The sequence below is a fragment of the Sander vitreus genome, chromosome 19 (assembly GCF_031162955.1).
Source record: "Sander vitreus isolate 19-12246 chromosome 19, sanVit1, whole genome shotgun sequence".
NCBI lineage: Eukaryota > Metazoa > Chordata > Actinopteri > Perciformes > Percidae > Sander > Sander vitreus.
In genome coordinates this window covers 2,256,726-2,275,347 of record NC_135873.1, presented here as the reverse complement: position 1 = coordinate 2,275,347, position 18,622 = coordinate 2,256,726, and the positions used below count along the sequence as shown (strand labels likewise).

Here is an 18,622-nt window from a genome sequence, read left to right as displayed (position 1 = left end):
GCTCTGAAAAAAGGTGTAATCTGGATGCGCAGACATTGTGTTATCATTACTTAGAATCTTCAATGGGGGCGACAGAAACCACGCACTATAGCTTGAAAAGTATGCAGAATAAGCGATTAGCCATTCCTGTTCGCAACGTACCCATGTATGCACAAACAACTATCACTGGGTTACTTTGATACTGAATAAAACTTTATGAGTTATTAGGAGTGTCCAAGAGGAGCGTCTATTTTCTGTAATTTCAAAGCGGATTTATAGACATTTGAGATGGACATAACGAGAAAATGATAATCCTCAGAAGGTGTAAGACACAGAATCTAAAAACGTGTATTATGTCTGTGTGTTCAGATTTGACTGAGTTATGTGCCAGCTTCAACGCAAATGTTGAGCTGTTTTGTTGTTTCAATGCCGTCTCTTTCTTTCTCTTTCATGACTTTGTGAGTTGTTTAAGCAAACAATATCTCACTTTCTTTCTCATGAGATTAGTCTTCATTTGCTTCAATTTATTGCAGCACGGTTGATATTCCTCTTCCTGGTCCTCCTTAGTAACTCTCATTTCTTTCTTTCTTTCTTTATTTCTTCCAGACCGGCCATATGAATCCCATGACACAGTTGTACTACAAGAAGGTGAGTCGAACACAAACGCAGTTACACAATGTCGTGACTTCCATAAAGTCCCTGCAGGCTTATCCAAACCCTAAAAGCAAATGTTATCAATGTTATCGCTTAAACAGTCCCTTTGACAATGTGAGGATTTGACTCATTGCCCTCAGGTCTAAAACTCGCCACAAAGACTCACATTCATAAAACAAGTCTGTCAGTCTATCCATCGTCCAACACCAAATTCATATTTTCAACAACGGTCTGCTGTTTTATGTATCTCGCTGATGATGGATGATGTTGACTCAGTTTCGAAAGCTTGACTTATGAAGCCATCACAACTCTAAACATTCAATTACAGAAATAGGACTTCATCATGCCAAATTATTATCTTGCCTGTTTTGCACTGCATTTGTACTTTTCCCAGATTTTTTGGTGTGAGAGTACGGCGTGAGTAAGTGTCCCATTATGTGTGTACTGTGAGGGTATAGTTTGTGGAGGGGTATGGCGTGTGCGTATGAATGTATACTTCTAGGCACCAGAACCACTTTAATTCCGTTGTGACATGTTTTACAATGATTCTGATTCTAAAAATATCCAGCACTGCATGGAATTTGCAGAGATGACAGAGAAATTCATATTTGCAAACAAAAAAACAAACAGCTGATTTGACTTACACGCCTGTTTAAGCCCTCAAATATATACAGTTTTAGTCACATGGCTCTGGGGACGGTAGTCTGTGTCTTGAAAACAAATCTCTGTCTGATCACATCATCGACACAAAGAACACCGAGCTACTGATTCAAATCCATCTGTTCAACACAAAGTTTCCAGTAACTTTAACCCGATGCAGACGGATGAAACAAGACTTGTCACACCCCGTAAAAACTGACTTTAAACAACCGCCTCACTCATTAAATACATGCTCTTTGATGAAGCAGCTCTGCTCATTTTCCCTGTAGCCTAATATAGTTTCTGTGATAACAGAATCATGGACAGATCGCGAAATTGAGGATTTGAAAGCTTTAGAAGCAGATTCCATAGGGCCCAACATTAAGTAGGTGCTTACTATCTAATTGGAGATTTGACAATATGACTACATCTACGTTTCCAACCAAGCTGCCCCACTGTAACTGTAGTTTAAAAAAAGGCTTAAAAATACCATACAAAATAATTTGCAGTGGCTTAGGCCCGGTGGGGGGGCAACGTAGGCCCGGTGGGCCACCAGGCTCGCAACACATGGGGGAACCCTGATATTAGTATATCATAAATCACAGAAGTTATCAGCTAATCACAGCTAGGATTGTTTTTGCTTATGTGTTTTTTTTTTGTGGTGTTTTTACAGACTTGATTCTCTGTATTTGACAGTTTTTTGTGTTGGCATTGTTTGTGTTTGTATAGGCGACGTACTCGCCGTACCGCGACCGCATCCCGCTTCAGATCGTCCGGGCGGAGGTGGAGCTGTCTGCAGAGGAGAGGGCCTACCTCACTGCTGTGGAGAAAGGTATAGCAGTATAATGGTTCCCTCTAAACCTTCATTCTGCTGATCCCCCTCACCCGCTAAAATGATGCTGAGTCATGAGTCGACACTTGGCGGTGGCTGAGCAGTGGCAGCAGCTGGTCAATCAGACTCTGATGCAGCCAACGGTTCACAGGTGTCATCTCTGCGACAGATGACAGGTTGCTGCAGCAGACGCTAGTGCTGTCAAACTGTCCTTGAACAATGCATGAGAACATAACACATGCTTCCTGTTTAGTTTGGGGCGACATGATCCAGATTAATGTTGGATCGAAAATCCTGCTTTTACATTAATGCATGAGTATTAATAATGTAATGGTTTAATATATAATGGTATAACAGTAACAGGGGACATTGTTATACCTTTATACTTCAACTACATTTTCCTGATTACACTAATATACTTTTTATTAAAGGGTACTTGCTGTATTTTTCAACCTGGACCCTGTTTTCCCATCCATTGGTGTCTAAGTGAATAATCTTTAATCTTTGGTCCAGTATTGAGTGAGAACGCTGTGACCGGCAGCCGCGAGCCAGGCTGCAGTGTAATCTTACTTACTTACTTAACTTAGTTCTATTTATTCCATTTTTTATGCACACTACCGGAAGTGCTGCTGAACAGATTTTCATTGTACTCTGAGCACAATGACATTAAAAGATCTATCTGTCTAATCATAGGGCAAATGTGCACTGTCAATTTCGCTCCACTAAAAGTTTTGGAACAGAAACATTTTGGAAAGGATTACTACAGAGAAAGACCTTTTTTTTAAGAGTTAAATCCTTTTTGTTTAATTAGAAACAGCTCCGAAATCGCCATTGTGAAACTCACCAGACTCTTTTAAATTTGAAACACTACTTTTAGCATGTGTAGAGCCAGCATATTTTCACATGTAAATGGATGAAATAAAGGTTTATTTCAACCAAACCAGAATGGTGATTTCTGGAATAGTTTGTGTTGTTGTTGTTTAGGTTAGTTTTTAGTTGTTTAGTTTTATTCTGTTTCTGTCGACTTTGAATGAAGTGCGTTTTACGATGATGATAAAATGACGGTTTATTTAAATGGAGTCTGGTGGGTTTGGCGCTAGCGATTTTGGTGCTGTTACATGTTAAACAAAAAGGATCTTACTCTTTAACAAAAAGGTGTATCTCTGTAGGGATCCTTTCCAATATGTTGTCAGACACCTGAATAATAATATGGGCATGTCAGTGGCAGAACAAGCACCTTTAATGCACATAAAAATTTAAGCTGCGCAATTGCCCAATGATTACATTGTAGCTTTTTTTCGCTGCTGCCAACTGCAGCGGTCTTGCTTAATACTGGACCAATTTCAAAGGTAGTTGCTCCCATTAGTCAGTTAGACACAAAAGCATAGGAAAATAGGGTCCAGGTTATAAAAAAATGAAGTTAACCATTAATGCAGGACTTTTATTTTGTTTTTATAGTGTGGTATTAGCACTTTTACTGAAGTAAAGAATCTGAATACTACCTCCATCACTGACGGTGGAAAACTGACACACTTAAACACCACCTGCCTGTTCCCCTCCACCCTTCCTCCACCTCCCCAGGTGACTATGCAGGTGTCAAGCATGCCCTGCGCGAGGCGGAGGTCTACTACAACATGGACGTGAACTGTCTGGACCCGCTGGGCCGCAGCGCACTCCTCATCGCCATCGAGAACGAGAACCTGGAGATCATGGAGCTCCTGCTCGACCATGGCATCCACACCGGCGACGCCTTGCTCTACGCCATCAGGAAGGAGGTGGTGGGCGCCGTGGAGCTGCTGCTGTCGCACAGGAGGCCCAGCGGCGAGAAACAGGTGTGTGTTAATTAGTTGCATCTAAACACATGGGAATGCTCATGTTTGCATTTACTCATCTGTGTGTGTGTGTGTGTGTGTGTGTGTGTGAGAGAGAGATAATGAGTGAGTAGTACATCCATTCATTGTACTGCTCCATGCTACATTCTGCTGAGAGGATAAAAATTAAACAGCTCATTTTATAGACACACTGTGAAATAGGATTTAGAGACATACAGGATGTATGTCTGCCTGTCTGCTGAATTTGTGTGTGTGTGTGTGTGTCAGAGACACACACACACACACACACACACACACACACACACACACACACACACACACACACACAGAGAGAGAGAGGAACATTTTAAAATAAATGAGAGACAGAAAGACAAAAAGATAAGAGAGGAGAAAACAGAGACTTCTTGTGCATTAATTCCCAGACCTGTGAGGTTCTGCATCACCATGGCAACTAACCCTTGGCCGAAAGCATAGGATTGTGGGAAGGTTTTTGGTCGCCTCTCAGTTGGACGAGGATGGGAACAAATCTGTTCTTGCTGTTTCTGTTTCTGATTTTTTATTTTCCTCTCTCATGTTCACTTCCTCCCGTGTCTCTCTTCTCCCTGTTTGTTTCTCTTTCTCTCCACTTTTTTATCCTCAATTATTTTATGTCGCACAGAAAGTGATCACAAAACTACACCGCTTCATGTAGGTTAAGGCAAACATATTCCCATCTATAGTCTTTAAGATAAAAATGACTTACTTACTTTTTTAATTACTTTTATCAGACCATAAACTTCACATTTCACTGATCTTGATACACACACGTTTGAGAATACACACTTATTTTATTTACTGACACTATATGTCTGAAATGTTAAATGTAAAAAAGTTTCTGAGCACATAAACCTAAAAACAGCAACATTTGTGAGGTTCAGTCAGAGAAGCTGTGTGTGTGTGTGTGTGTGTGTGTGCGTACGTACGTGCGTGCGTGTTTGCATGTGATACCTATATTAAGATGCGTGTGTGCGTGTGTGTTTTGCTCTTTCTCAGCTGACAGGTAGTCAATGCCTTTTATCTTCTCCCAGCCAGTAAAACTGTTGACCTTTGTGCCATCCCTCACCATCTGACTCAGTCTGACTCTCTCTCTCTCTCTCTCTCTCTCTCTCTCTCTCTCTCTCTCTCTCTCTCTCTCTCTTTCTCTCTCTCTCTTTCCCCCTTAATCCTCCCTCACTCCCCTGTTTCATCTGTCCTTCCTCCTGTCTTCCTTTCCGCTCCTTCTCCATGATTAACTACGAGCAAATTCAGTTTTCTACATCACCAGCTCACTAGGAATGGAAGGAATGAGGCAGCAATCTTTGCCTTGAGCATACAAAAATCAAAAAGAAAGGAGATTTGCATGAATGATGGAGGGGGAGGGAAAGAAAGATGGTGAAACTGAAGCAAAGCCAAATAAACATAGGAAAAGAGTGCAGGACACAGAGAGAGAGAAGGAAGGAATAAGAAAAGAGGGAGATGAGGAGTGAGAGATGCAAAGAGAGGCAGAGCATTGCAGATGAGGAAAGGTTCTGCAGCCTCTCTCTCACACTTTCCTTTGATGTGTGAAGTGTGTGAGAAAAAGGATTGTGTGTGTGTGCGTGTTGCTGCAGTTGAAGATAATTTTTGGTTGTTTTGATCTGCGTGTGTTTGTGTGCACTTTTATCAGCGGATGTGTGGATATAAAACATGCATTTTTGCATACATTTAGCAGTCCGTTTTATTTATTTGTATATATATTTGTACTTCCTGTATTTGTTTTTACTAAAAACCTGAATAGTATACAATAAATTAGTTGAAAATGAAATCACAACATGATTCGCAGCCCAACCTTCTGTAATTTCAGTGTTTATTGATGTATTTAATGACTACGAGGGACTCTGCATCTAACAAGGCCCTCTGTGGTGCACTACAGAGCCCATTTGACTTCTGGGAAGAGAACAGGAGTGGTGATGGTGCAGTGGATATGACCCATGCCTTTGGTGTGGGAGATCTGGGTTCAAGTCCCACTGCGGTACACCAACCAACCAATCCTGAGTGTCCCTGAGCAAGACACTTAACCACTAGTTGCTCCAGAGGTGTGCAGCCTCTGACACACATAGCAATTGTAAGTTGCTTTGGATAAAAGCGTCAGCTAAATGACATGTAATGTCAAGGAGGTGGTTAAGGAAGTTGGTGGTTTGATCCCTCATCTCAAAATGTGCTTGAGCATAACGCTTTTTTCCCATATTTTCCCCGTTGGTTAGGCGAGTGCCTTTCATCGTAACTCTGACTCTCTAACTCTCTCTCTCAACTCCGTCGACCAATGCAACTTGTTGTCCTCCCGGGTAAAATTTAAAAATTAACCCTTTTTTAGACGCTTTTTTCAAGGTTTCTGTCGCTTCTTCTTCTTCTTCTGCGCTTTTTTATTTCCACCGGATTGTTTTCACCACTAACATCAACTTGTTACCACTAGTTTTACACGTATTTGTAATTCATAACCAATAAAACTCATTCATATGAAATTATGTCACATTTTTTGAGTAAGGTTTTTTAGTCAGGATACTGTTTAGAAACCATTTCATTGTTTTTTTGCAATGCAATAAAAATTGAATAAAACACCCAAAATTCAATGAAAGAAATGAACTGATCCTAATCCTTTCACCTGCGAGGAGCGTTGTATGTAACCATCCGTGTTATTTTTGGGCAATTTGGTTGAAAGAAACCCAGATTTCTGATGTAGAAACTTTGAAAACGGGTCAAATTTGACCCGAGGACAACAGGAGGGTTAAGAGGCAAATGAGATAGCGTTTTTGGTTAGATGTCACAGGATAATTGTTTAGTAGCCATATTCTCACAACTGTGAAAAACTGTTCTGTATAACTTTCAACTTGGAAAAGAACATGACAAAAAAAAAAAAAATACTTTTTCCATTTATCTGCTTGTTTGTGTTTAAATTGGTACGGAGCAAAAGTGAGCAGCAGAATATGTCTGTTTAAATGATTTAATCAGTCTTTGCGATGGGGCTGCCCCCTCTTAGTCGATTAGTCGGCTAATCTGTCGTTCCGGTTTTAGTCGACTAAGATTTCTTTAGACGATTAGTCATTTTTTTATGCTTTTTTTTTCTTGCTTAATGACTTATTAAAGAAACGTTTGAGCCCATCTCTGGTAAACACAAGATTTAAAGTGCATGATTCTTTGTGGAGAAGGTCAGCTTTACAGATCTGTCGATTAAATCAACTAATTGATTAGTGATAGTTGACTAAGAAGGTATTGAAAGGAGGACAGCTCTACTGGTATCTGAGACTTGGGCTGGGTCAATATCACTGATGAACAAAGTATTCAGATTGTTTACTGAAGTTAAATTACTAATACCACACTGTCAAAACACTCCACTACAAGTAAAAGTGTTCAAAAAGCATTCAAAACCTGACTTAAGTGAAATTACTCATATGTGCAGTAAAATGTTCCCTGCCAGTAGGTTTCCTGTTCTATCTGATGTTTCTGGATTAATATTCCTGCTGCATTAGTGTGTATGTTGCATTTTCCTGCTGTAGATGTTTAAGGTTGTGCTCATGTTAACTCCTTTATATACTGTTGGCTAGTTTAATCTACAGTAGTGCATCATATTCTGTTTGATCATCATATTTTTGTAGTGGCGCTGTCCTATGAGAACCACGTATCTACATTTTTCCTGTCAGCTTTGTGACGATGCATTTTCCAGCTGGTCCAAGATTTTTTTTAAAGAGTTTTGGGATTTCCACGCCTTTTGTTTTGAAAAACCTCTGATGTAACATATAGTACAAAAAAACGTAACACAAAAGAGGGTTTTTCTTTTCTTATGTGGGTCAGTCCTAGTGGGAATGTATTCTGAACGGTCCTCATCACCAGCAGCAGCAGGACATGCAGGGATATTTTGAAGCATGAAAAGATGAAAGCATTTGAAACAGATCTACTTTCAAATTATAAAATCAAAACTATGTAGGCCATTTTATTGTGTGTGTGTGTGTCTGTCTGTGTGTGTGTGTGTGTTCTCTCTCCTTGTCTCTCCAATCAGCATGCGATGGCAGCTGCTCTCACACTTCTTATCACGCCAGGGAGAAGAAGAAAAAAAAGAGAGTGACAAGGAGAGAGAGATCAGATGAGGAAAAAAAAAATTGAGAGAGAGAGGGGGAGAGAGAGAGAGAGAGGAGAATCTGATAGAAAAACAAAGACGGCAGGAGGTCAGACGAGTAGAAGATGGAAGGAAACAATGAAGAACAGAGGGTGTACAGGAAGAAGAGAAGATGGGAGACAGAGAAGGTGAGGAGCAGAAGATAGACAGAGAGTGAAGAGAAGCACTCTGCTTGGTTCTCCCTCTGAGAGATGAGAGAGAGAGAGAGTGTGTGTGTGTGTGTGTGTGTGTGTGTGTGTGTGCGCGCGCGCTCTCCTTCCCCCCTCTTCCTCAACTCTGCTCCTCACACTCCTGATGTCTTGGAGTTTAGTGTGTGTGAATCATACACTCAATAATATGTATCCTTCTACATTTGTTTGTGAAATTCTATAGTTTTACCTCTTACGTTCGCTAAAATATTGAAATTAAGGATCTCATAGACACATACAGTCAAAAACTTGCAGATCCACTGCTGCATATAACTAATATAGTTGTTGAAATGAAATCCAAATGTCAAAACTCCAAAAAAAAAATATGTATTGACAAGTCTATTTTACCCTTGATTCAAACCAGCAAAACCACTGGTTTGAGCCTTTAAACTCTCTTCTTCTGATACATCCATTATCCTCTGTAGTAACAGACCACCTGGGTTTCTCTCAGACGACAGCAGCTGTTCAGACTCGCGTCAATGAGGGATGTAATGAGTTTTTTGGAGAGGATGTAACTAATTGTACCTTTGCAGCAGGAACCTTCCTTTGTCGAATGCATTACACTAATATAATTAGTTTTAATCTGATTCAAGTGAGTTTAATTTGATTCGGTTGGCTAAAGTGTCTTTTGCTTTGAGTTGTTCCACTTAAAAGCGTAACATTGCCACATTTTGCTGAGCTGAATCATGGCTTTTTAACTGCACAACAAAAGCTCACTAGAGTTTAGTTTTTCTGTCCGTTGAACTCCAAGCCTGACTAGAAGGGTAAAACCAAACCATCAAGCTGACTTTGGATTATGCATTATTAGATATCAGCCAGTCATTGTCCTCCACCTGTCATATGATATATGATCATTTTTATATAAGAGATGTTCTTGTTCTTCAGGTTCCCTCGCTGATGATGGACAGTCAGTTTTCAGAGTTTACCCCAGACATAACTCCCATCATGCTCGCTGCTCACACCAACAACTACGAGATCATCAAGCTCCTCGTCCAGCGGAAGGTGATATTTTTAGTTTGTCTGCAAAAGTCATATAGAAATAGCAAGAGTAGATATGCGTTTCCTTTTTGATTGAGTAGCTAAGTGTTGCATTAGATGTTAGCTGTGAAGATTCATCTTTAATGATGATGTTGTTCTGTACAGGTCACCATTCCCAGACCACACCAGATACGATGCGACTGTGTCGAGTGTGTATCCAGTTCAGAGGTGAGTGATTATTTCTCTGGATATGCACAGTTTGGTTTACATAAAATCAATAATATACAGTAATACTCCCAATTTGTACCTCCAGCGTTGACATTTATGTTCCTAAATGATTAGATACTTTTCATTTCCTCTGCCATGAATACACATTCTCTATCCTGTGTTTCCATCTCATGAATAAATTGAATAAATACATTGAATAAATAATACATCTTCCTAATGAATCTGTCTTCTGTAGTGTAAAGTACTTTGCTCATTTTCTTCTTGTTATGTAATCATACTAAAGAAAACACAATTTGAACGTATTCCAAGTAAGGAAAAAAGGCTGGGAATCTTCCGGTACTTGACAGTTTTTGGGTTCAACACACTGAGTATCGATAAAAAAATGATGTTTATAATATATGTTTCTGTTGCACATGAATACAAAAGTGACAACTTTAATGTGAGATTTGTTTTAGCTCACCAACACATAACAGCAGCCCAAGCACATGTACAGTAACAAACAATTATTGTAACTAACCACCATTAAAGTATAAAACACAATACAGTGGTGCAAATTACAGATAGAAAACTTCAAAATTTCAATTAATTCAAATACTTTCTTGGTCCCTTTAGGGGCAATTTGATGCAAGCAGTTTGCAAACACAAGTATGCACAAATAAATAATTTACAGCATTTCAACTTGAAATAACATACTGTGGTGAAAGAATTGTACCTCAGCTTTGTAATTTAAAAAGCATATCGTCGCTGTTGGGTGAAAACCTCGTATGTCCAGAACCGTGGTTTTTCAGGGAAATAAAAGAATGCTAATTTGAAAACATTTTATTGAGCTATTTACTGTACCTCAGACGAAGTCAGACAAAATGGCCTCGTCGTTGTTTAAATGTTTGTTAAACTTACAGACAGATGTTAAGGTTAACCAACAGCATTGATTTATGAAAAAAAAAATAAGATGACGAAATATGGAGATAAACGGTTTCTGCCTGACATCCTATAGCCTACTGCCTTCAAGAGTACAGAGTCTCAAACTTAGAAAATAAATAAATACATTGGGAACCACTGTACTAAACTACTTAACTGTATCTAAAGTGGTTAAAAGTAGCTCCATCTCGAGCAGCTGCAATAGTAAAATACTGCTGATGCATTGATGCATCAGTACTAATAATATAATTTACTACATCAGTCATGAGGGCTGGTTTTCTGCTAAATAAGTGATTTTACTTTCAAAACTTTAGTTGATAATATTTCTTATTATTTTTATTTATATATATATATATAGTAGGCTATTTTAACATTTTGGTATTTGTACTTCTAAGTAAAGGAAGGAGATAAATCAATATTTTCCCCCTTGTTTGTCTCTCTGTGCCTGTTTCTGTAGGTCGACAGTCTTCGACATTCCAGGTCTCGACTCAACATCTACAAGGCTCTGGCCTCGCCCTCCCTCATCGCGCTTTCCAGTGAAGATCCCATCCTCACTGCCTTCAGACTGGGCTGGGAACTCAAAGAGCTCAGCAAGGTATGGATATCGATGCCTTTTGAGTTTGTGTGTCCACTGCCCAAGGACTTTTGTTACAGATCTTGTAGTCTATATCCACGACGTTCCCCTCCCGGGATTGTTCTCGTTCTGCCGGAAATTCCGCCATATTTCGTTCTTTTCGGCCAGATGTCCTGTTACCTTCCGCTTTCTTTGTGTTGTAATTTTAAACTCCGGTGGATTTCTGAGGACTATGGTTAACTGCTCCTCAGATCTCTGCAGGGTAAATCCAGACAGCTAGCTAGACTATCTGTCCAATCTGAGTTTTCTGTTGCACAACTAAAACAACCTTTGAACGTACACATGTTCCACCAAAACGAGTTCCTTCCTGAGGCTATTTTGCAGAGGCACCGTGGCACCTCTCGGCGCTTAGCACCAGCCCAAGACGATTGTGATTGGTTGAAAGAAATGCCAATAAACCAGAGCATGTTTCTCTCCCATCCCTGAATGCTGTGTGGACTAGCCAGACCCTCCTCTGCAATGCTGTTTAGTCTGCTGTAGAGTCAGCTAAGTGCTTGGACCGATATAGGCCTCATCATTTCTGCCAGTTTTTATTTCTGCAATAAACCGCTTACTATCACATTAAATGAGACTTATGTGTGTCAAAATAAATTGTTGATCCGCCAGGAGCCTTCAGGAGCAGCTTCAGTCCTCCTTGGCATCGATTCTCAGAAGACCCAAGTGAACTCCACTGGAGGGACGCCACATCCTAAACGCAATGGGCTTTTAGATCCTCTGTGGAAGCAGCAGCATCCAAAATCATTTGTTACCCATTTAACTTGTGTGTGTCCGTCACTTATGCTACTAAAAGATACTGCTTACTTCTATTTTATAGCGCGCTTTCCCTCACACCTATTCAGGATTTCTCTAGTAATTCCTTCAGCCTAAGAATATGTTTTATCTTGGCTAACAATACCTTTATTTTTGAAGCACAAGAAGCTGTTGCAGCAGTGCAAATTCCAAAGAGATAGGGACAGTATTGAGCTGATGAAGTAAAAGTTCTGGACAGCTTTAGACCCATTGTGAATACTTAGTAATAGGGTTTCCTACCACTCTCTCTCATAACCTGTACTGTCCTTCCTCCTCTCAGGTGGAGAACGAGTTTCGTCAGGAGTACGAGGAGCTGTCGCAGCAGTGCAAGCGGTTCGCCAAAGACCTTCTGGACCAGGCCAGGAGTTCTAGAGAGCTGGAAACCATCCTGAACCACAGAGACAACGACCAGAGCGAGGAACTGGACCCCAGGCAGTGCCACGACCTGGCCAAGCTCAAACTGGCCATCAAATACCACCAAAAAGAGGTAGGTACTCCTCCTGGATAGTGACTGGAGAGGGGTACAGATCTTTTATTTTTTATTTTTTTTATTTTTTATCTTCAATCTCTTAAAAGTCTCTCTATATGAGGCCAGAAATACTCAGTCATCCTCCTGAAACAACTGTCCTTTCCTTGGTTACTGAAAAAGTGACATTTTGAAAGAGCAAGCATATTCACCTGAAAATGGGTGTGTGTGTGTGTGTGTGTGTGTGTGTGCTTGTGCGTGTGCTTGTGCGTGTGCTTGTGCGTGTGCTTGTGGATGTAGTTAATTTGATCAATGTGTGTGCACCTTCCCTGGTGTCAAGGTTGGTTATCAAATACCAGCAGAACACACTTGCAGCACGGCTCTAGGGATGGAAGTGTTGATGTGTCAGTACAACACTTTAATCCAGAGTGAAATATTGGGAAAACGTTTGGATTCAGGAAGAATTCTTTTAGACTTTAGTGAGGCCCTGACTTTGTATGTTAAAGGAGACCTATTTTGCTCATTTTCACATTCATATTTGTGTTTCTACTAGAACATGTTTACAAGCGTTAAAAAAACACATTATTATTCTCATACTGCCCATGGCTGATGCACCTGTATTCACCTATCCACCTGCTCTGTTTCAGCGCCTGTCTCTTTAAGCCCCCCTCCCGAAAAAGCCCCGTATGCTCTGATTGGCCAGCGTTTCTGGATCTCTGCGTCTGTGCTACGCTCTTGCTGTCTCTGTACTGTCCGTTGCAGCAGGGGACTGACTGTGACGTAGTTTAGCAGCACTTGGTATCGTGAAAAACCAAAAACGACACAGTCAAAAATATTTATATAATTTTTCCATATGTGACCATTTGAGGATAATGGACTAGAAGCATCTGCCCTAGTTACATCTGTCAAAACACACACTCCTGCAGTTTTACATTTTCTTGTATTTGCGGAATCGTGGGACTTGTCAGAGGAGAGTCAGAACACAACAGGATGTACACAATAGAAACAGAGTGTGGGAGGGAGGGCTAGTGAGCCGGTGAGACGGAGGGTGAATGGTGAAGGGAGGGATGTGGCTGAGTGAGATAATGAGCTGTGTGAAAACTATGAGCAGATACAAAGCGAGCAAAGAGAAAGAGGGAGAGATTTAATGGGACAGAAAGCGAGAGGAATAAAGAGCTGGAGGGATCAAGCAAGCGCATGAGCAATAAAGAGATTGAGATTTGATGAGATAGAGTTAGAGAAAGAAACAGTTAGAAAACCCCAAGGCGATCTCTCTCTCTCTCTCTCTCTCTCTCTCTCTCTCTCTCTCTCTCTCTCTCTCTCTCTCTCTCTCTCTCTCTCTCTCTCTCTCTCTCTCTCTCTGTCCGTCCTCCTGTCTGTTCCCTGCTGTTTCCAGCTTGCTGCTAAATAAAGGGGATACTGCCAGACAGATGAAAGCTGGAGTGGAAGGACAGAGCGAGAGGAGGAGAGGAGGGATGACAGCAGCCACGGGATGATACGTAGATGGATTGAGGGAGACATAAGAGCAGGAAGTGAAGTGATTTCTGTCTCTGGAGCAGGAGAGGTGACACAGGTGAAGGTTTGAAGGCGAAAGACTGCTAGAGTGCTAGACACAGTGGTGACATTTTTTTTTCTCCACAGGAAGGGAAGATCATGGGTAAAAATTTTAGTGAGAGGGTTTTTTTTCTTACACATAAACTTTGTGGTTCTTAAGTGCAAGCAGAAAGTACAAAATAAAATAGATGCACACACAAGGCTATACTTTGCTTCATCTATACGTGTGCAAATGCTTTTTGGAAGATGGTACTGATGAACAAAGAGAACAGGATGAGTGAATGACTCTTTCACCCTTGAAGGCGTGTTGATCGGGCAAAACATTTGGCATGATGGAGAGAGGGATTAACGGGATGATGTCGGGAAGTGAAGTGCTTTTCCAGGCTGAAGGATTTAGGAGGATGGAGGGAAGACAGAACAGTGATGTATTTGTTTGCCCAGGCAGGAGTGGTGACGTAGGTGAAGATTTAGGATGAAATTTATGTCCCTGGTATGGTGGACAGAGGCTAAAGAAGCAGGTGAAAGTAAAGGATTGATGAAAAAATAAAAGGCGTCTTTCCTGAGTAGTTATGGGGAAGAACATCGAGGTAAATTAGATGTGTGTTAGAGACGAAGAGATGCTTTCTTGCCCATGTGTAGTAGTGACAGAGGTGATGACTTAATACGTCATGTATTACATCTCACAGTTCGTGAGCAGTACATTTACTTAAATGCTGTATTCAAAAGGATGGTTTGGATCTTTTGAAGTGGGATTTTATGAGCTACTTCTCCATGTGTACGCTTTATTTAGAATATTGTGTGACTTTGCTGAATCCTAAGTAACCCTTTTTGAACACCAACGTCACACAATAACACAAACTAAGTAACCAATGGAGGCAGCTGTAGACCAACAATACCCGTGTTCTGCGGAGGAGTCAGGAGTCTGGTGCCTTTGAAGAGAGCAGAGATAACAGCTTCAGTTCCGCGTCGTAAAGGGCTGTCTGACGGCAAGGTGAAGCAGTGAACATATTGTAAATAAAGCGTACACTTAAATTTTTTGAGGTGTCAAAAATAAATTGAGCTGTTTTGAGGTACTTTACTTAAGTATTTTAATATCATGCCACTTTCTGCTTCTACTCGACTACATCTCAGAGGGAAATATTGTACTTTGTACTCCACTACATTTATTTAACAGCTAGCTGATAAATCGATTGACAGAAACTCATTTGGCAGCTATTTAAAAAAATATCTTTTGTCATGTAAACACTTTTCATCATTCCAGCTTCTCAAATGTGAAGGTTTGCTGCTTTTCCTTTTAATGTTTATAATTGTCATGCATCAGTAATCATGTTGAGATTTGGACTGTTGGTCGGACAAAACAAACATTATGAAGGTGTCACGTTGGGTTCTGGGTAATTTTGATGCCATTTCTCACTATTATTATTATTATTATTTATTTTTTTACGAACCAAACAATCAAATCCTTTGTAAATTGCTTGAAAAAGTCTTTGATCCAAATAATTCTCTGGTGCCAATCTCATATTATTCCAACATTATATGTTCATATTTCCTTCACTAATTTGCACCTTAGATATCTTAATTAAATATCCGTCATGTTTTCTTGCGATGTGACTCAGAGAAACTCGACTGCAGCCTGCCTGCCTGCACTGAAGTGGGCTGCCATCGACGACACCTTGCTGGGAGGTTTAATCGGCTGCAGTTCTAGCAGAGTAGTCCTTTGAGTAAGACTCAGACAGAAAATAGAAAAGTCTTATTATTTTCAAAACATCCCGTGGCGTTCTGGAGACTCCAGGAGCGACTCTCAGCCCCTAAAAAAAGACACATTCTCAAATTTAGAGCGAGGAGACAGACAGAGGAAATAAGGAGTGCAATGAGAAGATGTATGGAGTTTGAAAGCAGGGAGGGAGAGAAAAAGAAAGAGAGCGAGAGAGCTGTCAGTGGTTATAATACGACATTCTCGAATTGTCGACAAGTGAGAGGAGATGGAGGGTAAGCTGGAGAGAGAAAGATGAAGTGATGAAGAGGAAGAGGGCTGTTAGAGCAACTATGTATGTCTTCACTGAAATAGCTGCTAGGCCTGTAAAAATTATTACATAATTGTCAAATTGACGAGTGATTATTTGTCGGACTAAATAATAGTATTATTATTTCAATTGTTAGTTGTTGGCACTTGACCCCATACACGTTCCTAGCACCAAAAGTGACGAGAGGGGATACAGTTCGAAAAAATGTTTTATGATAAAAAGAGGCGTGGTTTACTTCATAGGCTGTGTACCTGTGTTACTACATTATGTGGGTCACATAACAGGGATACAACCAAAAGACATATCCCGGGATTCATTTAAAATTTTACTTCTTAAAAAAAAGTGATAGATAAATAAATATTTTAAAATATGACCGAAAGAGACAATTAGATTCTTATTCGCAACTATTTATTATACAGCAAAATTTGGAATTGTTACAGCTCTTATAGCCACACAAACACTTTTTAAGTACTGACCCAATTGTCTCCATAGTATTAAGTATCGAAACATTTTAATACCAATACTCAATTTTAATACCTAAGGTGTAAATCTTATCAGCGTCAGTGAGCCAATTAGCACGCAGCATGCTGCTACCAAGAACTAATGACGCTGGTGATTGGCTGTCTAACGTTACACGTCACATGCAGGAAAAACTCCGTTACACACAGAGAGACGGGCTCACGTGTGTGTGTGCTGTTGTATTTTGAGATGCTTGACTACAGTGTGCGTCACATATGTAAAAGGAGCTACCATAATGTAAAATGTTGTAATTTCTATTTGTTAAAATTAGGGCTGTCAATCGATTAAAACATTTAATCTAATTAATTACATACTCTGTGATTAATTAATCGAAATTAATCGCATACATAATTAACGGTGCCTGAACCAATACTTTTTAAGAAAGTAAAAAAAGAAAAGAGAAAAAAAGGGTACTAAACAACAGTTGGTGACATTAAAGAACGGCTTGTTTATTGTTAAGGCCATATGGTCAAAATTAAATGATTTAATAATAATGTATAACAATAACAATAACTTATTTCACTAGTAAATTGCTGTTGAACGACAAAAACAACAACCAGATAGGAAAAGGACATTTACAATAACTTCAAATGCACCACAAGGCTGTAGTCAGACATATCAGTGGCACCAGATTTTCGTCTGTATGCAAACGTCAATATGGAATGGATTAATCTGCGTTAATTTTTTTAACGCGTTATTTTTTCTCAGATTAATTAATCGAAATTAACGCATTATTTTGACAGCCCTAGTTAAAATGGATTTCATAACACAAAAAGTTTCGTTCAGGAATCGGTATAAAATTCATAGTCTTAGTATCAAAATTGGTTGAACTATACCCAGCCTTGACGATAATATAGTGTAAAAGTGGTACCGCGTTACTTTCGTACTACGTTACTTTCGTACCGGCTCTTCCCATTATTCAAGCCAAATATTTGTACTTAACTTTGTATCAAGTATTTGTATAAGTATAGTCCTGTAGTCCTTATAGTATTATTCTGAAATACACCAAGTATCTGGTCATGTTATGCAGGTTTTTGTTTTTGTCAATACAGTCATTTGTCCTTTGATACAACTCTAAAATGAAATCTTAGAATATTCAGAACCAAAATAAGCAACTTTCATCACTCTTTCATTACAGTAACTGTGCAAATCATACTGTCTGTTTTGCCTTTTTGTACGTACACATATCCAAATCTTGGTTGCATTAAAAACTGCCACACAGTCTTAAAGTGTGCACACTACAGATGCCTCGACAATCTTTTTTTGGCAGCATTGTCTCACAATAAAAGTCAGTGAAGTGACACAGATGCAAAGATGAAAACTGAAAGCTGAACAGAGAATGGAGGAGGACACACAAACACAGATAGACAAAGTGTGTGTGTGTGTGTGTGTGTGTGTGTGTGTGTGTGTGTGTGTTTTATGGGAAACTGAGACCTGTATATCAGTTGTGTTGTGTGTGTTTTGTATGGTGGAGGTCAAAGTGACATACACTAAGTGTTATCACCAACACCAGGCTTTTAGAGCAAATTATATAATGTGTGTGTGTGTGTGTGTGTGTGTGTTTTATGGGAAACTGAGACCTGCATATCAGTGTCTGCATTGTCTCTCTAGGACATCACACACACACATGCATACATTTGCATGCTCATGCACGTGTCCACACATGTGCACACATTCATACATTATTAAGCAATTGTGCAGTCAATTGTTGCGTATTGTAATTTGTGTTTTGATAATGCTGATTTTCTAGGTTGGTTTGATAAATCTGCAGCTGTACTACCATCAACCTCAATTTATTTCCTTTTTGTCAACCTGAGAACTGCTCCTCCATTTCCTCTGTGCATTGCATTGTGGGACAATTGAGTGCATCAACAGCACTTCATTTTAGGTATGCTTTATGCTGTCCACTTTAAACATACTACAGACTTAAACCCACTAGCATTTAGTTTGAAGCAGCAGTGCAGCCTCATTGAGCTGTGAGCATGTTAGTTGGTTAAAGAATGAGCTCTTCCTCTTTGTGTTCTTGTGTATTGTTGGTGCATACAGTTTGACCTTTCGAACAAAACCGCCCATTTTTGTAATACGTGTGACTGAGCAGTAGCACATATTTTTAGCTTTTTGCTAATGAAGGAAAAATACCTTTGCAGGATGTGCGTGTGCGTCTGCGCACACCCTCGTCAGCATTCTCCAATGTGATCAATGCAAATTGCATCTCCAATA

General features: G+C 39.9%; 1 protein-coding gene across 1 annotated transcript in view; it reads left to right on the top strand.

Moving 5' to 3' along the window:
- The first annotated feature begins 594 nt into the window (after window positions 1-594).
- Window positions 595-18,622, top strand: part of trpc5a (transient receptor potential cation channel, subfamily C, member 5a) — a 68,285-nt gene continuing 50,257 nt past the window's right edge. The window contains exons 1-7 of the mRNA XM_078276606.1: window positions 595-627; window positions 2,002-2,104; window positions 3,686-3,936; window positions 9,178-9,294; window positions 9,436-9,498; window positions 10,874-11,011; window positions 12,120-12,326. Of these exons, the coding sequence (XP_078132732.1) occupies window positions 595-627; window positions 2,002-2,104; window positions 3,686-3,936; window positions 9,178-9,294; window positions 9,436-9,498; window positions 10,874-11,011; window positions 12,120-12,326 (912 nt within the window). The remainder of the gene's footprint in view (window positions 628-2,001; window positions 2,105-3,685; window positions 3,937-9,177; window positions 9,295-9,435; window positions 9,499-10,873; window positions 11,012-12,119; window positions 12,327-18,622) is intronic.